Source organism: Festucalex cinctus, chromosome 16, assembly GCF_051991245.1.
Source record: "Festucalex cinctus isolate MCC-2025b chromosome 16, RoL_Fcin_1.0, whole genome shotgun sequence".
Classification (NCBI taxonomy): domain Eukaryota; kingdom Metazoa; phylum Chordata; class Actinopteri; order Syngnathiformes; family Syngnathidae; genus Festucalex; species Festucalex cinctus.
Window position 1 is genome coordinate 23287608 of NC_135426.1, and position 25797 is coordinate 23313404.

A 25797-nucleotide genomic window follows, 5' to 3' on the forward strand; every position below is an offset into this window, starting at 1 on the left:
AGTTAACAGATTTTTGCATAAGCAAAGGTAAGTTACCCATTTAGTCTTAACGTCAATGTAATATGGAGAAGCGGCAGCTACTTTTTCGTACCATCTCCGCCATCCTTGTGTTTAATGGACAACTTTTACTGCAGGATGGGGAAAAAAGAAAGGGTCGACACGTTAGATAGATTCAGCGCTAAACGTGCTAACGCCTGCGGAGGCTAAAGGGAAGCCCGTCGATAGCAATTGATGGCTTAGAGAGAGACGAGTGGCGGGCGAATCAATTAAAACACTTTTCGGCTCGCGGTCTGACAGACTCCGCCGGGACACGTGGTCACCGCCAGACAAGTACTAATCGGTGGGAAAAAGTATTCCGTAATGAAGTAGTACTACAGGTAATTGTGTTAATTTAAAGAAAAAAAAAAAAAAAAAAGAAGACATCAAACATCTGAACTGTCCTTTTCTTCTTTAAAAGGCCAACAACAATTCAAATTCACTTTTGATAGCAAAATTATGTTTTTTCAAATCATCACCAATAATCACATTTGATTAACTTTACATTCTATTTACACGCTATTCAGTAGTAGTAGTCTAAGGGGCCTACTTCACTAAAAGTTTGCGCCGCCTTTGCACGGCGCTAACCGCTAAAACTGGAGCAATTGTTTTTTTGTGCGTATGTAAATGAGGTAATTTGCATACATTTGACGCAAAATATGCCCACCCCAATGCTAAGGAGACTCATTGATATGCAGCGTCTAATTCACTAACGCCAGCGCAAATAGCCACATGGAATTTGCGTGACGCAAAGAACGTTTTTGGATGTATTAACCTGATACAACCTCGATCCCGGGATCATGACAGCAGTGCACGGCACGGTGCACATAGGTGGGTAACTGGGCGCAGACTGCGGGTGCAGTTGTGGTGCAATATTTCGCGCTATTACCGGACGCAGCGCATTCTTAGTGAACGTACCTCTAAGTATTTATTGTGTCACCCCTACTTCTAAATGTATATAATCCCTTTGAGCAGATTTAACATGAAAAACACTTATCAGTCACTGCTGCTTGTAACAATCAAGCTCCCAATTTTCCGCCATGTTCATGAGCTTCTGGATTGTTTTGATAAACGGTAAAAGCTAGCTTGCGTTAGCTCATGTTTACATGCTTTCAAAACAATGTTTCCAAAGTTTTAAGTTTTTTGTTTTTGCGTGATTTGCTGACTGTATATTTTGTTCACATTTGTCAACAAGTTCTGTCAATATTCCTTCATTTAACATGGTAAAACTTATAAATCCTGGCACACGCTAAAACAAATGAATCCTCTGAATGCCCACTGAGCATATTTCTCACTTTGAAGTTCGAAGTGTATTTCCCACAGAATTTTGGTAGCGTTCCAAACAACCAAGCCAAAGCGCACACGCTTTATTTATTTTTTTTCCATGACGGCCCAGGAGATGTTTCATTCTTATCTGTTTTCCTTGTGATGGTTCAGCAGAAGACACAAAGCGTAAATCTTGTTGCCTCGCCGTCCCCTCGGCTCACCGGGGACAATTACACACCTCTTTCAAAACGTCGCCAAGCCCAATTTGCCGCACAAATTAAAAATGGACCATATTTGATGAAGGAGAAAATGAGCGGTGAAAGGGTTGGTGGCAGGGAGGGGGGGTGAAAATGATGACACAAAATAAACAGTTCCACAATCCTCAAAGACGATTTTTCAATCTATTTTGTGGCATGCTTCACTTTTTTTTTTTTTTTACAAGGAACAAATTTGCCATTATCCTTAATAGCGATTGTTGATTGGGTGCCGCGACATCCGCCGAGCAGGGCTGGCTCCGAGCACCGGACCATCTGTTGAGCGGGCCGACTCAGCCATTTTGGGCTCCCGCGTGCCTCGTCGTCTACGTCCGGAGCATCAACAGAGGGCAACGTTCCCCCCCCCCCCGCCCTCCGTCAAGGCGGGCACATTCGAGTCCACGTGACAGAAAAGGTAGATAATTACACCTTGAGGCGTACCATGGATTGTCACGTGGGGATGAACATTAAAAAAAAAAAACAGCTTTTAGACTCCAATAATTAAGCCTGCACGAAAATGCCTCCTGTCGTAAACGTGCGACAATTTTCTTTTCAACCTTCTACCTTCGTTTTCCCTAAATCAAACTAAATAACACTTATTTGAATGCCAATAATTGCCACTTTGCAGCAACATTTTATATTGTCTGGTTAAATGTCTCCCAATGGAGACCCAGTTCAGTTTCAGCACATTTTGCATATACTGAACCAAAAACTCCATTTTGTGTATTATGCAACATTGTCTAGTTAGCGCGACAGCATGTAGCATAAATTGACTGCATTTCCAGATTAAATATAATTTATTATTAATTAAGTAATCATTGGAGGCTAGTTTCTTTGTTTTTGTGTCATTTTGCCTATACAGGTTTCATCAACCAGTTAGTCCTCAAGGACCACGAGTGGCTCACCAGTGATGGGACATTTGATTTCCTAGAAAATGTAAACAATGGAAAGATGAATAGTAATAAAATGTCGGATAATGGAATTGATTTGTTTCCCAGTTATTGTGAGATCTCATTAACATGATCAGTGAATGAATGTCAAGAATTAATAACTAGAGCTGTCACTAACTAAAAGAGGGATGGGCGAGTACCAATACTAGGTATCATATTGGGCCGATACTCGGCCTTATTTCAAGGTATCGATTAGGGATGGAACAATAACATCCCACAATATTAAAAAAAATGCCACGACATCATCGTTATCAGGTTCCGCGATTAAAAGCAGCACATCTGTTGAGAATGTGAGGTTTGCATTCCATTTGTGCAGCTCTAGCACCCTCTGGTAGATAGTATATTATTGCAGTTTAATTTAAATTAGACATGTTTTGGTCACTGCGGCGGTTGTCACTCCCATAAATCAGTCATACGAGCGAATATTTTTCACCATCCCAGTCAAAAATGATTACTTTTCTCCCGCTTCAGTCACACACAACATTGTGAACTACATAGACGATACTTTGCAACGTTGATTAGGAGTTCGATTAAGGAGAGCCGTCTTGTGTACGTTTTACGTTTGGTCGATGGGAAAAGTTTGAAAATTTGGGCTCGTCAATTTGACCTTGCGTAGCTCGGTGCTCTATGACCTTGGGTGAATTGGACCTCCCTCCCCCGCCAACACCATCATCATCATCATCATCATCATCATCATCTCCTCTCCTATTCAGTGATATTCACACTAAGGGGGATTTCAGCGGGTGCAAAGGGAGTGATAAAACTTTTATTCATCCCACTGTGCCTCCCGAAGCTAATGATTCATGGATGCGGGTGGTGGGTTGAGGGGGGGGGGGGGGGGGGGGGGGTCACAGGGCCAGAGCTCAATGAGGTTTGAAAGCTATTGTCACACATCAACGGGCAGGTGCCTGATGTCGAGAAGCTCCATTCCCGACACTTCTCATCATCATGACATTCCCCGGCTGGGCTCAGCACTTCTTGCTTCACCCGATCGTTTCGCTCTGGCCAGGTGTTGGCAAATAGAGACTTGAGCGCACCTTGATGGGAGTCACGGGTCACTGGATGGAGATAACGTTTCGTCTTCCATTTATGAAATAAAGCAGTTTTTTATGCACCTATTTCATTTGTGCAAAAACAAAACAGTATCCCGGAAAATTATTATTTGGGCCAAACCACTAGGCGGTGCATTTTTTTTATTTATTTTTTTGTTGTGTTAGCCTTTCTATGTAAAAGACAAGTTTCCTTTTGGGGCAATAAAGAATGATGTCACCTTGAACTCACAAGTGATTTCAATTTGCTTATAAAGGTGCGAGTTAGCTTCGAATATGCTGCTGCTCATGTGAGATGAAATAAATAAAAAATACTTAAAGGCATACTTTACTTATTTAGCCATTCTGGGCAGTCAAACATTAATATTTTGCCGATAACAAATTTGATGTTTTCATTATTTTTCATGTCCAATTAGTACCTTTAAAAACACATTTCGCAACTTGCTGTCGACTGAAAATGACATCACACGGTCTCAGTTAACCAATCACAGCGCAGCTTGTGAATGTCACATGACCAAACCGAGAAAACCGGTGAGCTGTGATTGGTTACCTGAGCCCTTGTGATGTCATTCTCAGTCGACAGCAAGTCGTAAAATGTGTTTTTAACGGTACGTGAAAAATAATAAAAGTATCAAATTAATTATCGACAAAATATTAACTTTTTATTGCTATAATGGGCTAAATAAGTGAAGTATCCCTTTAGGGAGAGCCAGATTTACGGACACACTTATTGAATGTGATAAAATGTCAAACAGTTACAGCATGAAACGGCCAATGTGGACTGAACATTTTACGTTTAATCACACTTACATGCAAATACATTTAAGTATATTTCAATATGTTTAAATGTACAGTATTTGGAAATTCGCTCAAACGTATTTGCCAGTCAAAAATGTTTACTCCACCTTGGCACTTCCATGCTTGTTAAGAAACTGCTGTAGACCACAACTCATGCTCAGATTCTCACACGGAAATAAGTGGCCAACCACACTTCGGCGAATGACATCACTTACTAGGCCACACCCCTTTTTAAGGCACACATCCAACACATAGATAGCAAGTCGGCACAGTCATGACACCAATTTCTGCTTTTGCATTAGTACAACAACATGAATGGATTTTAACAGGAAATATTGATCGATGTAAATCGAGTCATGAGCACTGTCACGGAACGAATGAAACCCCACTCGGGTACTTCCGGGCAATCTCGCGGACGGCAAGCTGACAAAGTACGAGCGACGCTGTCAACCGCTCGTCACAATTTATTGACCGTGACCAGGTGGACGAGGAGGAGGAGCACGCGTGACGCTGAGGGGGGCGGCGGCGAGGAGGAGGAGGAGGAGGAAGCGGGCCCGCACTTACTTTGAGCGCCGGCGAGGTGGACGAGCAGACCCAGGGCGATGAGCATCAGCGCGGGCCTGGCCTGGCGGCGCATGGTGGGACAGCTTGGCACCAGCATGCTTTGGCAGCCTCGGTGGCGCTGGCTCACAGAGCCCTGTGAGTCAGTCCGCTCTGATTTCTCAGATGCAGCGAACGTAGTCACAGCCTATGCAAGACGGGGGTCGAAAAAAGAGAGAGAGAGAGAGAGAGAGTGAGGAAGTGAATGAAACAAAGCTGTTTGCTCGCCGGGTTTTTATCTCTCCCTGCACATTTGTGACATACCCCCGCGCGGCCTCGGCTGGAAGGTGCCACGGGATAGGAGGAGGCTGACGTGCTCGCGGGCTACGTTCTGACACTTCTCTAAATGGAATAGTCACTCTGTGCCGCGTGTGTGCGCACGGGGAGAACGCAATAGGAGGAATTGCACGCACGCAGACACGAATTCGCTCACATGCCAGTGTCGATTTTGGTTTCCCGTGGACCGCGAAAAGCCCAGAATACATTTCCTCCATACAGAGGTCGGAAGTCGCAATTCGAATAACACAAACTAGGCCTTGAAAACACGAACGTCATCAAGAGTGTGTGGTTTTCTTCAATATGAATGGTTCTTAACTCATTTACTCCCAATAACGTATAAATACGTTTTTTTAAATGCTTTAAGTGTCCCAAAGACGTATTTATACGTTTTTATGTTGTTTTTTTTTTAATGCTAGAGCATACAGAAGGCTTTGATGCAGCCTCTCAACTGCAAAGAAGGGTTGCAGAAATGGTAGTTATTACACAAACGGCCAGCAGGTGGCAGCAGAGCAAAGGAGATCAACCAGGGCCATGTAGAAAAAAAGCTCAATTACTTACAATTTTGAATAGATTTGTGAAAACTGAAGAAACTTAGCTCTCTTCTAATGCTAATTGGTGCAAAACGGAAACAGATAGAAACATACTTTTTTTCCTGATGAAAGAAGAGACTTTAATCTTTCATTTGATGGGTTCCATGCTTTTATAGCAATTGAACACAATATTCTGTGGGCCTTGCAAAATCAGTAAAAATCCAGTCAAACAGCCGGGAGCGAACGGGACTGTGAAATGTGAAAATGGCGGCAAGTGAATGAGTTAATTGTCATTGTGTGTAGTACGGAGCATCAAAATAGATAAAACGGGCACAGGCGGTCCAAGAAAAACAATGCCCAACAGAGGGAGACAGAACGGAAAGCATCTTCCTTTACAGTGCCCCAAGATTTTAGAAAATAAAGGAAGCCGCTAGGAATGGGAAAGAAAAAAAAAATGCTCAAGCCATGCCCCCAAAGAGGAGCAAAGTGTGAGCCTGGAAAAAAAATAATAAAAAAAGAATCATAATTTTTCTTTAACAAATAAAGAAGCTAATATTAATTAAATTGCCATATTGTTCTGAAAAGAAATAATATGAACATAAAAGTCAGTATAACTATCACAACTTCATATCTACTGATGATGGAGTTCAAAGGGGACATTGTAGTTTTACAAAATCAAAGCTTTTTTTTGTTTTGTTTTTTTTTGTTTTTTAAAAATGCAATACAACTAACAAATCAGGGAAAGGAACCCAAACCAGAAGCAAAATGACCCTGAAATGGCCTCTTCGAACCAAAATGGAAGGCTGGGAAAATGGTGTGCTCGTCATCATTGACATCATATGTCATGTTGCCAAGTGGAAATAGCTGACATTGGTTGTTTTGACACCAACACGCCCAGGAACTTTGAGTTCTTGGTAAAGGTTGTGCAGGGAATTTAGAATTGTGTTTCCAACAGTGTCTTCGAGTTCTCGGTAATTAATTCAAATGAGTTTGATTGAGTCCAGCCGATGTAAAAACAACGCCCCCGAATTTGACCAATCAGCCGGGGCCATTGCAGCCCACCCCCCCTTTAAAGTTCCTGCCTGGCTCAGCAAGACCCTGCTGCAGAGATGGTACTTGGATGCCCCCTGGGGAATTTAAGTACCTTGGTAATTGTTGTTGGAGGAAAAACGCCCAAACTGAATTTTACCAAGGTAAACTGAAAAGTTCTCCAAAAGTCCCGGCGGTGGAAAAAGCGCCGATTATTGAATTAGTAGAAGTTTTGTGTCAGGTCGCTGCTTCCGCCCACACGCCATGATGAAAAACTGCTTTTGGCCATTTAGCCAGTAAAGTCATTCTCCAAGTGTGGCACGAATTCTACTCGTGGTGCAAGAAATAATCAGTGGCCAGGTACAGTTCACTAAATATATTTGCAAGTAATCTCGAGGAACAGTTTTTTTAGGTACAATTTTCAGGTTTTTTTTTTTTTTTTTTTTTTATAAAATCAATGTACAAACTTTCCCCACAGATCCAAACAACAAATGTTCAGTTCGTGTGTGACTTGATGATCCAGGCTGGACCGAGCTCAGTGGAGTTTCGGACTGGCAGACCACAAGAGCGTGTGGTGCAAGTGCATGTTTCATTCAGGCCGAAAAACGACCACGACGGCCCACCGCCGCCATGTCGGCGAACGCGCGCGCCGGCTCATCAACAGTCCGTCGTCGGTTTGCTGCTTGAACCAAAAAATGTGACGAGGGAGCGTCCGTGATGGAAAACATCAACAACACCCCCCTCCCCCCTCCCCCCTCCCTCCTTGTCTTTGACTGATAAGGATCACAATCACATGGAAGAGCAAAACACACACGCACACGCCTGCACGCACACTCCACCCTTTTCTAATTAACACTGCGCATGTTTGTCTGGCTTTGTTTAATAATGCACGATCGCTATCATCCTTTTGAATAGAGGCGGCAGTGAATGGGAACACAATAACACCACCGGGGGAAGAAAGACAACATTGTGTGCGCTTTTTTTTTTTTCTCCCTCTTTCTCTGTATTGTCATCAATGTTGGATGAAAAGCATCGGTGGCAACGCAGAGTGCAAAGCTCACTTTAAAAAGACCATTGCGCAACTTGGAACCAGACACCTTTTCACTCAACTTTGGTCTGACTCGAGTTGTTCGATTTTTGTCATTTTTGGGGCGCTTTGCTATGCTAACTAAAATGCAACAATGTATTATTATTATTATTAGGGATGGGCGAGTACCGATACCAGGTATCGGTATGGGGCCGATACCAGCCTTTTTTTCAAGTACTCGAGTATTCGTGACGCAGACGAGTACAAGCGAGCGATGGCGGAGGGGGAAAACTTTAAGTGAGTCCTCCTTGCCTGTAAGTGGCGCTAGCTTACCAGCAGTTTTTCACCAAAACTTCACCGGTTTGGAAATACTTCAAAATTGTCAATCTTAAACTAAAAGAGCATTTTTGTGAGCGTTAAGACTATGGAAGAGTGACTGTTTTTTTTGTTTTTTTGTTTTTTTGTCACAATTAAAGGAAATATATTTGTTTAAAAATATCTTTTAGTGATTTATTTTTTTTTTTTTTGTCAAAATGTACTACTGGTATCGGCAGTTGGTATCTGTATCGGTGAGTACTGAGGGTCTGAGTATCGGTATTGGTCTGAAAAAAAGTGGTATTGAACAGCCCTAATTCTTCTTCTTCTTATTATTATTATTATTATTAATATTATTATAAAAATAAGGAATGTGCGAGTACCATTATACCAATAGTAGCGACCTTATTTTAAGGTATCAGGTACTCGTGCAGGCTGCCGATACCAAGTCTTGCTCACATTTTTTTGCCATTGTGTGCAATGAAATTTAATATATGAAATGTACTAAAGGTCTTGATACTTGATATTGGTGAATACTCAAAAAGGAATAGTAGGAGTCGAGGAAATAGTGTCAAACATCCCTACTATAAATCAAACATGTTTGCAAAGATTCCCCATAAATACCACACATGCAAATTTTAATATTTACAGCTAGTATTTTCATTGAAATATATAATATTAATATAAGTTTTGACTTCTTCCCATTCCTTTTTCAAGAGATTTAATTCAACTGTATTTTTTTAGTTTTGTTTGTTTTGAGTCCAATGTTCACATTCCAGCATAAAAAAACAAAACAAAACAAAACAATCAATCAATCACTGGGTAATATCTTCAATTGGAGGTGCAAAAATGTAAGAAATCAATAACTCGTCAATTATCAAATTAATTGACACGTTTTAATAATTGATGCATGCGTAAAAGCACGCCTGCAGCCAAGTTTAAGATAAGCCGAGACAAAATATGATTCACTCATTCACTGCCATTGACGGCTATATACGTCAAAAATGCATTTTAACTGGATTGGCGGTGAATGAGTTAACTATGCTAAGCTAAGCTAACCAAAGCTCAAGTTGAGATCCTGACAAGTACATGACAGAAGATGGATTATTTTTGTCTATTTATTTCCCATACTCACAAACGAGCGTACTTTTATGATGCATTAATAGTGACACACGCAAAGTCCCCCCCCCCCTGCGTGATGCACCACAGGAAGCTAATTGGGTCTAATGACCTTCGCCAGTGTGATAATTGCTCGAAAGACACCTGCTGATACCACAGGACTATAAACATACCATAATACAGTGACATCCAAACTACGGCCCGGGGGCCATTTGCGGCCCGCCATCTATTTTTCAGTGGCCCACGACATATACTAAAATTGGCATAGTTAAAATAAATAAAATAAATAAATAAATAAATAAATAAAGAGTCAGAAAGGAGGGTGTCAAAAAAATAGGTGTCACTTTTACAAATAAATTGGTTTATATACATTTTTCTAGATATGCAAAAACACAAATGCATTATCAGTACTTCATTTTATGACGAAACACAATTTCTCTTCATCACATTACGTGGCCCTTGCGTCCTTCTGATTTCCTGTATGTGGTCCTCAAACGAAAAAGTTTGGACACCAATAATGCCATAATACATGTCAAAGGGTCGGCTGGTGCTTTTTCTTTGGCTTTGGAAACTCCCTGTTGGTGCGCCCAAAGTACGGCCTGGTTTTCATTGATTGAAAGAGTCAAACTGAACACAAGCCTCATCTAAACATCTCAGTACAACAAAAAGGGTCAAATATTATGAGCAAATTGTTGAAATTCATTCACATATTCAACACTTATCCACCAGTACAGAATAATATGAAGTACGTCTAATTATCACAATGAAATAAATGACTCAGACGTCCGACGTCGACGGCCAAACGCGTTATCGCCAACCACGAGCAGCACTGCATTTCTTTCGAGAGCAGGCTCATGTTCCGTGCGGGACCTCTCCCGCCTCCGTTTGTTTGTTTGTTTTCATTTTCTCCAGCCTCTCCTTGACTTTTTTTTTTTTTTTTTTTTTCTTTCTCTTCCCCGGCAGCTGTTGGCTTCAGATGGATGGTCACGAAAAGAGCAAGACCCTGACCTGCTGTGGGTTGACTGATTACGCTACGGTGCACTATAGCACACAAGGTTACAGCACTATTAGGTGAGCTTTTGGGACACTGCGGAGACGGAGGAGAGCGAGAATTTTTCCCCCCCAAAAAAAAAAGTCTTCCATCTTTGTCTACATGCCGGAATCACCCGCACTGACCTTGACGCCTTTTCAACGGGTGACGATGGCGACGGTGGATGATTGGCAGCTACGTTACGTTATAGCTGGTCGCCACGTTGTGTATGGGGTCACGCTCGACCTTGCGTGTCAGCATTAGTAGAAGCGAAAAAAAAAAAAAAATAGTGTTATCATGCAAACAGGCTGCTGCTGGAGGAGTCCATTGTGTCGGGAGCAGGGAGTGTGTCAGGATTGGGGGGGGAAATGAGAAAAACGTTAGGAATGGCAGCCAACCTGCAATGGCTGGGATTAAATTTACGCTGCGTGAACATGGTGGGGAGGGGGGGGGGGGGGGGGGGGCTAAATCATGTTACGTATTATGAAGCGGGGAGCAGAGTGGGGAACAGAGGGGTGCAAATTGAATGGATAAGTGAAGCAACAAGGCGTGGGGGGGGGGGGGGGGGGGGGGATAATGAGGAGGTGAGTGAGGAAGGGGGGGTATCAGGACAAAAAACCTGAAAAACGTTTTTCAATCAGTGCTCTTAAACAAACAAAATATTCTGTAATCAATCAATCAATCAGAATTGACGTGTTTGCCGACGAACGGGCTATGAATCGAGAATTGATACAGAATAAACTTTGTGACAGCTTCCGATGAGGCATTTGGAATGTATTTATTTGGTCTTTCAATCAGTCAAATCATAAAAAAATACATTCAATTGTAATGTGATTTTCAAATACGATACAACTAAATAAAATGTCGTGTAAGAAATCAAAGTGTGATCGAATTGAGATTTTACAGATGTAGCCATAAAGATCCAGTTGATACTCGTAACGCAGGGGTGTCAAACATAAGGCCCGCGGGCCGGATCAGGCCCACAAATGAGTTTAATCGGGCCCGCGAGATGATTTTGTAAAGTAAAATAAATAAATAAATAAATAAATAAAATTGTAATGTCAGACTAATTAATCCACAATCAAAAGATATAAATTTGTAATTTCACAAGCAGTCCCCAAATGAGCAATGCAACTTGTACGGGGAATCGTCGTCCTGGATGTCATTATTTTACAACCAACTTAAACTACGGGTTGTTTAATTATTATTATTATTTTTTGTAATCATACAACGACAAACGTGTTTAATACGACACATTCAATTACTTTTTTTTTTTTATAACATTAACTTACTAATTAATTAACTAACTTATAACATCATTAACTGTACCATGCAATGCATTCTGGGAACAATATATATGCAAAACAGGTCGATTTAACACGTCCGGAACGTATTACGGCAAAGTGTTGCCGCGTACTATTTGCATTTGTGTTATTTTTCGGAAAATATGATAAAAGTTGAGCTCCGTAATTTAGAGCTCGTCCACGAAAATCTGCGTATAAATGACGGCAATTGTTTTGAAGTTATATCCCGTTATTTTCCCGATGCGGCCCACTTGATAATATATTTTCCTCCATGCGGCCCCTGAGATAACCTGAGTTTGACACCCCTGCTTTAACGACTCGCTTTTGACTGACAGATTTGCAGCCTCATGATGCAAACTGCACACGTCCTAATAAACCACCGCGATCAGATGAGCTTTTGGACGGCACTGGATTGCGCAGGTGTGCCTAATTTTGTGGCCCGCGGCGTTCATTTGCACACAACGACCATATAACAGTACGTGCAGGGCGCATGCACGCATAGTCGTTGCGCCACACGCTTCTGGCACTCCCCCCCCCCAATTCAAACACAGTAGCGCTCTGTGTCGGGATGAATGATCTCGCTTCCGTTGAGGCGGACAAAAGCAGCAGGACGACGCCGCGGTGTTTAAAAAAAAAACAAAAAAACTGATTGATGAGGATTAAAAACACTTTTTTTTTCGTTTTGTAAACAATTCAACGTGGCTGGTGACATTTTCGTGCTTTTTTTTGAAGTGCAGCCAAGCTGTTTGCTATGTAAATGCGCGACTGAGGAGGACGCGAAGGAGCCACTGAGGTGACTCGGGGGGGGTCGAAGCACGATATTCAGAGGGCAGCAAAATAATTAAAATGCCAAGTGTCTCCCATTATCGAAATGCTAATTTGCCTCGGTGTACCCCGAGCTCGAATGTTACGCCGCATTACGAGCGCCGAGGCAACGGCGGCGGATCGAGTTCCCTTCAATTACACACAATGCTATCTATCGCTCGGCTGAAGGTGACGTACTGGATGTTTTGGTGTTCGTCACGAGGCTCGACGTGCGTCTCTTTGCGTTTAACATAGCGGCTTCATTAGGTCAATTTAATAACGTCGTGTTTTATGCTTTAAGGATAAACCTCTTGATCGCCTAATGCAAGTGTTTGCACCAATCTGCTCAATTCTATAATAATTAAACACATACAAATTGAAAACTAGTGTTGTTCCGATACCGATACTGGTATCGGCAGATGTGCTGATACTGCATTAAAACAGTGGTATCGGTATCGGTGACTACTCACCAGTAACATGCCGATGCCATTAATTCCAACACTAATATAGGATTTTGGATGCAGCATCTTGTGTCTTGCTCGTGCACGATGTTCACTGGTATGTGACATGTTCACTGCATGCCGATCTAAGATATCCTATTGGCCCTTGAATGCTTTGAACCAATAGCAGGACAGATTTTCCATGTTGAGGAAAAAAGCAAAGTATCGGTATGGTATCGGTATCGGACGATACTGAAAAGCTGGGTATCGGTATTGGTATCGGGGGCCAAAAAACGGTATCGGAACAACACTATTGAAAACCTCAGCCCAGCATATGTGTTAAGTAATGGTTAAATATGATGAGTGTTTCTCTCACTTTATCGATATCGTAATTGACCAAATTTAATGTATATTTGAACACTAAGAACCCTAACCCAGATCATTTGTTACATCAAAAGTGTTTTTCTCCCTTCGCGCCCCCATCTAAAAAAAACAAAAAAACATGCACCTACCCACGCAATGAATCGTTTTAACTCCAAACAAATGTAAATTCAAAACTCTACCCAAAATAATGACTCAAGTATTTGATGAATAAGTGACTTTCTCCCTTTGACCCCACCAAATAAAATAAATAAATAAAATCAAGTACCATTCCATCTAATGGACCTACTAAATTATAGGGATGTAACGATATCAAAACATCACAATACGATATTATCACGATATGAAGGTCACGATACGATAATTATCACGATAGTGTGGGGGGCCTTGGCGATATTAAAATTTTGACAATATTGTAAAAATGAGAGCTTATACTAAAAAAAAAAATAATAATAATTGCATAGATTTTAAACATAGAAGGCCAAAACATCCCTAATGAAAATTACGACTTTTTGAACAAATGTGTTCCTTTTAAATATTGTGAACATGACGACGACGATATTGTGGGAGTTTTAATGTTGCGATTTCACGATATTGCCCTTATTGTGACATCCCTATTAAATTATATAATCAAAAAAAATAAAATTAAAAATAATTATTGAATGAGGCCCCCCCCCCCCCCCCGTCCCTTGCCCAAACAAAACAAAATAAAAATAATAAATATTAAAATCCTTTCCATGTAATTGACCTATTAAATTCTATACTACAGGAACATTTAAAACCCTTTCGCAAATAATAGAGAAAAAATCACTGAATGGGTGTTTTTCCTCTTCTAACTTCTTTCCATGAAGCACCTGTTCATGCACTCAAATAAATATGCGAACATTTAAAAACCCAGCTACAAAAAAACGTGCCATTCGGGACTATTCCATGCGACTGTTTTGGAAGGTTCCCATCGGCTTAAATTGCTATGGAAAAACTGGACTTTGCTGCCCTAACAAGAGTCCAAAATGCCTGAAAAGGGGGACCGACTCCATCACAATGCCGACGGATTTAGAAAGGGACGTCATAAAAAAAATCTCCCCAGCCCACATTTCCATGTTTTTGCACCGTGATAAGAACCGCGAGTCAACATCCCGAAAGAGCACATGGAGAGCAATGCAAGCACAAGCTTATCAAAGCCTTTTGCATGGAAATAAATCAGTGGCGGCAACAGCGAGGGTGGCGGGCTGAAAATGTGATAACAGATATGAGATGCTTATTTGCTGACTACACAGATGCAGGTGCATTTTTTGTTGTTGTTGTTGTTGTCCTTTTTTTTTTTTTTGCAGCGCGATAAGAATGTCAGAGGACGACCTTGGTTGGTGGGTGGGACGAAAGCGTTTAAAGTCCTTTAAATATTAAGTGTTCAAGTATTCGTCGCTGTTGATTAATAGATATTTGGGCTGCCCTTGAAAGGTCTTCACCACTTCAAGATTCAAGGCAAAAAAAATCAACTTGCGAGTCGATACATTAGCGCAGTGACTTCAACGCGGAAAAATCTACGGACGACATATTTTTGAATACTTTTCCGAGAATAGAAAGAACCTGTCCATAGTTTAGAGATTGAAATTCAAATGCCACCGCCAAACAAATGTCAGCACAGGAAATCAAAAGCGTTTTTGTGCACTCCATTTGACATTTTAAAGCGATTTCATTTCCCTGCATGCGCGTAAATGTCATAAATTACAGCAGGAAAAAAATGCTCCCAATTTTAACACGTTCAATGACGCCATAACGCGCGAGTTCAAAATGAGTTTTGAGAATTACATTTGCCCCCCAAAAAGAGCACATTTCCACAAAACTCGGATCCGACGTTGAAGTCCACTGACTCAATTTCCCAGAGACGTCCTCCAAAAGTATTGTCACTCCTCCTCTCGGCACGCTCACGATCCATGATTAAGGACTACGTTGTCAAGTTTGACGTGGCCTCGCCTGGAGACGACGGCGGCCTTATCATTAAAAAAAGGGGGGGGGTGTCTCCTCGCACCGCCGCTGAGGGGCCTGCCCGAGTGTCATCAAAATGAGATAGGGCCCAGGAGCTGTGGGATTAGGCACTGCATAATTACCTTTTTAAAGCTCCTAATTGAGCATTTCATTAAGAGACACTGAGATTCAGCCACACTTGGCGAGAGCGCGTTTGGATAATGCTTGTGTTTGCATTTTAAGTCGGGGCAGCAAGCTGTAACCTTCAATACGAGGGTTAGCGTATTAGCATGTGGGTCCGGCGTCGTGCTGATCTAGGTTGGCTGCGATGAACAGTATTTTTGACATATGACATCTGTGAAAAGAGCTTTTGTGTCTGTTGGACTGTATTTTTATTTTTTTATTTTTTTTTGCCATTTCAGCACTGATGCTTGGCGTGGTCAAAGAAGAGATAAACCACAAGATAGTTTGCCCACAGAGGTAAATGGTCTGCATTTATAAGCAGCTTTTCTGCCTCAACGGTACCTGCTTTACAATATCGCCTCCCGTTCGTCCTCAAACACAGACAAGCAGACACATGACAGCAGGCAGGACCGTCTTTGCAGTCTTTGGTTGCCACTGACGGATTAGAGGCGCAAACAATTCAGAGATTAATCGAACAGGTTCCTTAGCCAGAAATGGTCAAAGTGAAACAGAAGAAATCCAGTAATATGTAGTAGGGATGTAACGATATCAAAACATCACAATACGATATTATCACGATATGATACGATAATTATCACGATAGTGTGGGGGGTCTTGGCGACATTTAAATTTTTACAATATTTTAGAAATGAGAGCTTATATAAAAAAAAAAAAAAAGCACAATATTGTGCTTTTGTGCATAACAGCAATGCATATAAACCACCTACAATCTCTAATAACAATATTGAGGCACTTTCTTGCTAATGCAAGCACACATTGATCGCTTCACAAGCTAATTCGCTTCCCCTTCATCTGACAATTAGCATAGATTTGAAACATAGAAGGCCAAAACATCCCTAATGAAAATTAAATTGCACTAATAAACTAGCCACTAGAGGGTGCTAGAACTGCACAAATGGAAATCAACGACTTTTTTAACAGATGTGTTCCTTTTAAATATTGTCAACATGACGACGACGATATTGTAGGCAGTTTTAATATTGCGATATCACGATATTGCCCTTATTGTGACATCCCTAATATGTAGTGAGAACCAGATCGTGATCGCCCGTCGTGAGAGCCGACGCGCCACATCAGCTCACGGCTGCAACCAACAAACAAAAGTGGGCTCCGGGTGACACAAACGGGGCCCCGTGGTCTTTTGTCACTGTAAACATTTTGAATGGCAACAACAATTAGAGCAGAATGATGACTCCGGATAGTTTCCCAATGAACCGACGTGTCCCAATTTCTGCACACGACCATATGGGGGGTTCACTGGGGACGTCGGCCTGTCTTCATCGCATTGCTTGCTAAAAGACTAGTCCGCAAAGTGCCGTCACTTTCTCGAGGGGGCTTGTTGGGCGGACACCAGCTGCTAACTGTGAGAGATAAACTGCCCGGCCCTTGGGGGGAAAATCATATACAGGCATTTCAGTCCGGAATGCTGAAGATGCTTAGGGGTGGAATGACATGGAGATACCCAGAGCAGGGTTCAGCAGATTCCAGCACAATCTTCGGGACACAGAAATAAAGGTTTCCTCAAGGTCGAAGTTACCAACGCATTGAAAGCCAAATGCAGTAGGCACTGGTATGTTTCCAGTCTGAAAAAGTCAAGGATTAGTGGTAGCACCTTTTGAGGGAACCAACTCATCGTATCCCTAAAACGTACGACCTCCGTATTCGCATCTGAATGAGTTTCACTATCACAGCATGTTGGTCACACTTCCAAAGCAGGAATCCATTCCGTTGTATAAATAGCAGCTACGCCAAGAGTTCCCCATGAAATCTTTCTTTGACTGATTATTCCATAATTTATGAGCCCTGGCTCTGCAAATAATTCATCCCCTTGACTGTGCTTATCCGATCTGTCACACGAACATGACCACGTTTTACCCCCTCCGAAACGGCACGAGCTCGAATAGACAGGAACGCACTGATCGTCGCTGTTCCGCTGCCTTTTTATCGTTTCTTCTTCTTCTTCCACAGTAATGGTATGACAGCGGTTGTGGCACGCTTAAATGAAAGGCTAATTCGGTTGCCTCTGCGGTTCTGGCCAGCCTCAATGGGTGGTAAAGCCAGCTAACGGGACGGCTAATGGTAAATCACTATCTAGACCCGTCTTGGCCCCGTTGCTATCACCAAAATAAAGGACAATAGCAGGGACGAGAGAGGAGAGATCTCGGAGGGAGTGGCCTCGGCGTGCCGCAGAGAGGAAGTTCATCTTTATGTAATTATCTCGGGGGCCGTTACGCCGAGCCGGGTGTTTATTGCGGTCCGGTCGCCATCCGCTTTACGAGCATCCTCTCGCGTACACCCATGCGGATGATTAACATTCACACGGCGACGCACACAAAACCCATATGAGGCCCGAGTGCCATAACAGCCCAATGAAATATATTCAGATTAGAAAGGTGTCGCATTACTCTCCCGTCAGATGATAAATACCCGGTTAGGGCCGTCATTAATCTTGCACGCCCCCTTACTCATTTTCTGCCTGCATGGGGAGCTGCGCAGTGAACAACTGTCGTCGTGGTTGCAGCTTTCTTTGCGGCAAGAGGTCAAGGGAGTTCGACCTGGCCCTGCTTCTTCTTGTCCCTTCTTTGTTCGAGCAACAGCCGAGTGCTAAAAGCGTTATTGATGTTTACGGTAGCGTTCCGGCCGCAAGCCTTACGGCCGACATGAGGAATCTCGCCGCAGTGTCCCTGGAAAAAGATATTCATGAGATGTTTTGCTGATTGATTGAATGTCTGCCGTCGACGACGCGGCTATTTTTGGTCCGGCGAGATTACGGAGATAAAGTTGGTCCGCCGTCGACGCGCAGGAGGACGACAACTGTGTAGGTTTTCATCCTTCCCAAGGACCTCGGAGCTTTACCTTGTGTAAGCAGGGCCGATATAAACTATCGTTTTTCATTGCAAGGTGTCTGATTAGCTCTAAAGGGGGCCGTAAAAACTGGATGCCATTGTTTGGGACTACGCTTGTTAAACCGGGGGCGATGAAAAACGACCCCGCGCGTGCCTCGGAATATAAAATGATAGAAGGTATAATCAAGCACACATTCCTGGGCCAAATTGTCACGCTCACACAGTTATCTTGTGTTGAGCCAATTGTGATACCACATTTTTATGGAATCTCTCAGTCGCCCCCGATTGCTCCGCGCTCCATAAAATGCCGGCGAGTGGATCGGGGCTACTATAATGATGGCCCGGGACAGGAATAAACTTGTTTTACTGCCGCAAACAGAATGATGTGACCTGGAAAGGTTGTATTTTTTGCCGGGATAATGACTATATTTTAGAGTCAGGCCTCAGTGTGAACTTTAATTACTTGTCTGGGGCCACTGAGCTACACTGGTCTCGAGTACTAAGTAATAAAGTCCATATTGGTACTCTGTTTATTAAACCCAATGTGAATGTCTGCAAGACGCCATCTTTGCAGACAACACGTCGCCTCTGTTTGGACTTTGAACTTTTTTACACTGTGGACTTTTCACTGATTCTTTCGCCAGTGTTTGTGCCAGTGTAATCGGTTAACATCATCATTGCAGCACCCACTGCTCGTAAATATGCAAAAATGGTACATCATGAGCGCATAAGCAATTTATCGGTGAAGCGTATATAAAGCCATGCCAGTACTGCACTACAGCTTGAGTCACTGTCTTTAGAAACTAAAGACCAAGTTGGAAATCTTGGGGTACGAATAGACTCAGACCTGACCTTCAGCAATCATATTAAATTCATCACCAAAACAGCCTTTTACCAGCTGAAAAACATATCAAGCAGACCAAGAGAAGCTTATCCATGCCTTTATCTCCAGCAGACTCGATTACTGTAACGGTCTTCTGACTGGACTCTCTCAAAAGACCATGAGAACAATTGCAGCTCATTCAGAACGCTGCAGCTCGAGTTCTGACCAAAACAAAGAGATCAGAACATATTACTACAGCACTTAAGGATTTACACTGGCTCCCAGTCAGCTGTAGAATCGATTTGAAAGTTCTGCTACTCGTCTATAAATCGCTAAATGGTTTGGGCCCTGAATATATCCAAGAAATGCTGATTGAGTACAAAGAGGGCTCTGAGATCTACAGACTTGGGCCACCTAGTGGAACCCAGAGTTCGAAGCAAACATGGTGAAGCTGCATTTAGCTATTATGCTGCACACAGATGGAATAGGCTAGCAACAGAAGTGAAGTCAGCCCCGAGTGTAAATGCTTTTAAATCCAGGTTAAAAACTTTGCTTTTTTCTTATACCGTTGATTAGGGACTTTTAAACAGCTTTAATTAAGTGTTTTTTAAATGTTTTAAAGTTTGTTGAATAATGCTTTAAGATTTATTTATTTTTTTAAAATTTTTATTGCGTGCATGTGCGTGCGTGCAAATACGTATAAATTTATACTCATTAATTCACCTAAAACCTTATAAAAATCCCATTACCCTTCACCTTAACCAGGTACTTCAGAGTCTCGCCAGAGTCGTGAGGTTCAAACGGTCAGGAGACCAGAGAAAAGGTAAGAAAAGATAAAGAGAAAAGAAAGATAAATCAAAGTGAAATCCAGCACCGACCAAACACTTCCTGCCTACCTCATGATTACAAAATTAAAGTCTTACGCCAACCCCAGAAGCCTCTAAATTCCAACAAATTAACGAGATCTCAAGAGACCAGAGGAAAAACTAAAGAGAGGAAGGAGGGAAGGATCGATGAGGCAGAGTGAGATCCATAGAAACCAGTACATCCAGTCCATCAAAGTAAGTGAAATCCAGCACCAACCAAACCCCTCCTGCGTGGTTACAAAACCCGGAGTCTTATGCCAACCCCAGAAACCTCAAACTTCCAATAAATTGAGGAGATCTCAAGTGACCAGAGGAAAAACTAAAGAGAGGAAGGAGGGAAGGATAGATAAAGCAAAGTGAGATCCACAGACACCAGCACCCACTGATTCAATGGGCTGTGGGGAGGTAGAGGCGAATTCTGTTTGAGTTTCAGTCGATGCTGGCGCGATGGATCTGGCAAGTTTGTTGAATAATGCTTTAAGATTGTTATTGTATGTTCTTTTTAGTACATTTTGCAACCTATTTTCTATTTATTTTTCTTCCTCTGAATGTTAACTACTGTTTCTTGATGCTTACGTGTCGTCTTTCCTTGCGTAAAGCACATTGAGTTGCCTTGTGTATGAAATGCGCTATACAAATAAACTTGCCTTGCCTTATTGTCCCCCCTGTATTCGTGAGATGCCAGCTTGTCACCGTAAATGTCATCACAGCCGATACTGGCATAGAATTGAAGTGGTAATGAAAGGTAAAAATAAGAAGAAGTACAGTTTTCAGTCTCTGGACGCAACTAGCGCTCTTGTAAAGCGCTTCAATCTCCACAGGCTGATCGGCTTTGTGAGACGTTGGGGGGGGGGAATGAAAGAGAAGCAGAAGAAGGGGGATTTGTAGGGGTGTTACAGAAAGGTGTGCCTACTGGCTCGTGCATTATCCCGCGGTACGTTGCGCACACCTCGCTGATCATTTTCAGCCGTCATGTGTCGCAGTGTCCGACACGAGGTCACAGCATGAAGACTAACAGCTGGGAAATCCGCGCCCCCCCCCCCCTGCTGCCCTCGCACTCCCTCACGCCACACACTTCTTTCTTCCCCTCGTCGGCCTGGCGGGGTCGGTGCGCCGGCGGCTAATAAAAGCGGCGGCTCTTGACTGCGAACAGCTGGGCCCCTGTGATCCTTCTCCGCGGAGCTTTTCTGACACTCAAGTCTGAGGACGAGAATTGGGATAAATTTCTGGGAGCAAAACGTGTGGCAGTAAAACAGATGTATCAGCGGCTCTTCACGGTGGCTTAACCAGCAAATCAATACGAAGTGTTTGGGATCTCCAAGTAGGAGGAATACTGAGAGTTCCAACTCTGTAGTTCATTTGTTCCGATCATGTGACAAGAGCGCTGAGGTCACGAGGGCCCGTTGTGCGCCTTTACAAAACATTCACGAAATAATGGGTTGTACTTTACGAATTTAAGTGTTTCTGGGGTTTTTTTTTGTTGTTGTTGTTGTTTTTCGAGGTTTGGCCTTGGTTCTTGCAAATTCTTTTGGTCGATTCCAACGGCTCCAACTTTGTGGGGAACAGCTCGGGGAAGGCCCTCGTCTGTTCCAAAGTGCGGTCCGCGAAGGCGCGGGTGGAGTCTAAGTGTGGACAAAGTGGGCTGGCGCTCGCTGAGCACTGACGCAAAAGCTTTGCTGAACACCAGGTTCTCACAGACGCCCGCAGATGTATTGCGGAGAAGCTTCCCCGAAGTGTGGAATCAAGTGCTGTATGGGAATTCCTAAAAATAAAGTCCAAGGCACCTCCGACACTTAATTCTTTGGGTTAAACATTCAGTGTGGTGCAGGACACAATGTTCATGTTAACTCTTTGACTGCCAAAAACGTTTAATAACGATCAGTAAAATCACCACGTATATTGCCAAAAACGTGAAATAACGTCAACAGATTTTTTTTATTTTTTTTTTATTTTTTTCTCAGTGCAGCACTGCCTGGTCAATGGGTTGTGGAATCTAAAACAGTCTAAACTGTGGCCAGGAGATGGAAGCATTGCATCTCTTTTTCGTCAATGATCAAAGCTTCTGTCAGATCAAAGTTTTTCTTTGATAACATGGCAGTAAAAGAGTTAAGAGACGAATACTAAGTATAACTGTAGTGCAGATGGTCCCTGACTAGAGGATGTCATGGCTCATGATTGCATTTCACAAGTCATTATTGGTACTTGGTATTGCCGCCAACCTCACGATACGATACGTATCGCGATACAGGGGCCGCGATACGATACGTATCGCGATACATGTGTGTTCCAATACTTGATCTTCACGGCGATACGTATCTCAATATGTCACATTAATTTTCTTGCATTTTTTAATAGTCGTATGTATGCCTAAAGGATATGTTTGTTATGCTGAATGACAAAAAAATTATTTTTGTTAGCAGCTCTTCTGGTTTACCACCAAAGCGGCGTGCCTGGTCTAAATTTGCAGCTTTCACTGACACACCGGGAACAATTATTAATAGGCATGAGCCGATATGAGAAAAAATATCAACGTATTAAAATTACAGCTCTAAAATGTGCTTATTTTAAATATTTGGGGAAACAAAAACAGCATTTTTTTTCATGTAAAACTTTCTACTTCGTTTTTAAACAAAATATCGGAAAACTGGTACATTAAGACATGTGCAATGTTAAGTTTATAAGTAAATAAATATGAATATTCTTCCTCTGCGTTAATTTTTCTTAGCAAGACAGAGTGTCCAATCACTGGTGAGCTATTTTTTGCATTAATTGAAGTCAATTAACTTCAAAGACGCTGCTGGTTTTTATTTTTTAGCTACAATGCAAGCTGCAACGGCAAACGTTAACAAGCAATATCGATTCTGACGCCTGCGTATCAATACGTGTATCGTAATGAGGCCCGCAACGATATATTGGCGCATCGCTTTTTTGAGCACACCCCTAATTGGTACACTTATCTATCTTGTACTGTACTGTTGAAAATGTGACCAAAACTAAAACAAGGTGTACCGTTACACCCCGACTAAATTCTTTTGGTCTTATGGGGACATTTTGAAATGAGAGCAAAGGCGCTTGGGAGTGGACATCCCAGTCAGTCTCGGTGTTGGCTCAAAACAGGGAGCAGCGCAAAGAGGGGGTTGCGATGTGAGCGAGGCTGAGAATGTGCCAGACCAAAATAGCTGCACATATGACCCCGTCATGCCTGACCTACACTCTCTTATCATACTGTTGGATATCGTTTCTAATTGTGTGTGTGTGTGTGTGTGTGTGTGTGTTGCACGAAGAACCCAGATGCTCCCAGCTGGCCAATGCCCAGTGAGGCTAATACACCTAATTAGACTGCACATACACGTGCAACATCACAACCGCCGCCCCCCTCCCTCGTTTTTTCCGGGGCTGATTTTCATAGGTGCAACACACTGTATGTCCCCAACCTCGCGTATTATACGGGGCGGACACGCCGACAGCTACGAAAACAACTGCGTGCATCATGAGGGAGGCCGAGGGTGGGCATTATATAAAACGGTGCGCAAAGCACGGCGGCAAATGGAAGCAAACTGTTGATTTTGGATCTGAGAGGTGACTCAGTCAAAAGACAACGTGGGCGTTGATCTACTTGTGAGGCGTGAGACGACAAATTGCTGAAACCGGTTTACCGTGGCTTTTTGTTATAAGCGTAGTGAAAAGCCAAAGAAAAAGCAAAACAATCTTCAGATTTGTAACGAATGGAGCGCAAAAGCGCAAAAAGATAAAAGGTCACACTTGTCCGTACAAGAGAGTGGGGGAAATGGCGTCGACAGATGTCAACAGCGATAAGCATCTGGCACGACGAGCTCCAACTCAGCTATCGCTTACTACTCGGAGCCTGGGGGCCCCTGCGCTGCCAAGACGGCGCTCGCGCCTCTCTGTGACGATCAGTGCCTCCGGAGGTTGTGCAAAATGGCCGCCGCCTTGCCAGCGCATTATAACGCGTCACTGGCTCGGCTCTTTTTTTTTTCTCCCCTCAAAGGAAGTGCCATCTGTGAGTGACAGCGGGACCTCGGCCATTGATTTCCAAGGCAGTAAACAAACTGCCTTTTTTTTTTTTTTTTTTTTTGAGGAGGGTTGGTATTACGTTGGCCGTCATGAGCGATATGAAACGGCGTGATGTATATCATTTACCCATCTCCATTTATCTCGCGGAATCTCTCATATAAGCATCACTCGGGGGAAAAATAAATCCTTATTTTCACGTTTGATAGCAGGCTGGACACAAATCCAATACCCGCGAGAGTGCTTGGTCCCGCTTTAAGCGTAACTGCTCGCCAGATCAAAAAAAAAAAAAAAAAAGAAGATCAATACCGAGCCATTTACTATCATACTCAGCGGTCATTGATGATCTGTCGAGCCATTTATTTCACAGTCTGAACGGCAGAGCGAAAAAATCATTTTCCAAACAACTTTCCCTGCATCCAAAACAAATAATGTCGAACTTAGTAAATAGCAAATCAATACAGTGTGCTTTATTGAGCTCACATGCCCGACTAGAGCTGGCAGCCGGCCCCTTTTCCGCTGTCGCCGGAGAAACTCCGTTCCTTCTGCTGCGTGTCAGAATGGCAAAAATACACACACTTCATGTGATTTTTGGATGTTTGACACAGAAGCGGTTTCCTTGTTTTGTTTTGTTTTGACAAACAAGGCTCAGCAAGACAGGATCACACGTTTCCAGACAAGCCAAACGCTCGACCGATTCAACTGTTGACTATTCAGGAGCTCGGATGGGAATAGAAGCATCCGGAAAAAAAAAAAAAAAAGCATCCGGCACCCTCCGTCTGAGCTTGAATGGGTTCTACACGAGGTTGGCGGTTCCTCGTCCGCCGCCGCCGCTTTCCACCCTGCTGTTTGACTCCAAAGGCCCTGAATAAAAATCATTGCAAAAAAAAAACAAAACGACTTTGGAACCCAAATCCTCTCACGACGTGAATCCTGCTTAGAGAAATCTCGTCACCGGAAAACAACGTCCAATCTTTCAACCCTTGACGCCGAGGTGACAAAGAGGAACATGCGTGTCGAATTTGGAGTCGTGCTTTGCTTCAAGGGAGATAAATAAATATACTTTCTATTTGTTCACAATCACTGCAACGGTTGTTTTGACCTTGGTATTGTGGGTCATAGTTAGGGGTGTGCTAAAAAAAAATGGATATGGCAATATATCTTTGCGGGCCTCATTACAATACACGTATCGATACGCAGGCGTCAGAATCGATATTGCTCGTTAACTTAAAATGGGCAGCTAACGTTTGCCTTTGCAGCTTACGTTGCACATAAAAAATAAAAACCAGCAGCGTCTTTGAAGTTAATTGACTTCAATTAATGCAAAAAAAAAAAAAAAAGCTCACCAGTGATTGGACAATGTGTCTTGCTAAGAACAATTAAAGCAGAGGAAGAATATCAACATTTATTGACTTATAAACTTAACATGGCACGTCTCAATGTACCAATTTTCCTATATTTTGTTTAAAAAAATAAAATAAAAACGTGTTAGATGAAAAAAAATACTGTTTTTATTTCCCCCAATTTTTTCAAATGAGCACATTTTAGAGCTGTAATTTTAATACTTTGATATTTTTGCTCATATCGGCTCATACTTAATAATAAATTTTCCTGGTGTTCCGTGAAAACTGCTCCCTGCTCTGCAGTGCGTACACATTTAGAGCAGGCATGCCGCTTGGTGGTAAACCAGAAGAGCTACTAACAAAAAGATTTTTGTCATCCAGCATAATAAACATACCCTTTAGGTGTACGTATGACTGTTATTCTAAAATGCAAAGAAATAAATGTAAAATATCGCGATACGTATCGCCTTGGAGATCATGTATTGGGATACGATAGGTATCGCGATA

At 42.6% G+C, this 25797-nt stretch overlaps 1 protein-coding gene across 19 annotated transcripts in view; it reads right to left on the bottom strand.

Annotated features, from left to right (window-relative positions):
- The window catches only part of ptprda (protein tyrosine phosphatase receptor type Da), a 298862-nt gene that overhangs the window by 85424 nt on the left and 187641 nt on the right, over positions 1–25797 (bottom strand). For all 19 annotated transcript variants that reach the window (XM_077500599.1, XM_077500600.1, XM_077500603.1 and 16 more), the window contains one exon: positions 4918–5101. In XM_077500599.1, coding sequence (XP_077356725.1) covers positions 4918–5014 — 97 coding nt within the window. In that variant the 5' untranslated portion in view covers positions 5015–5101. The remainder of the gene's footprint in view (positions 1–4917; positions 5102–25797) is intronic.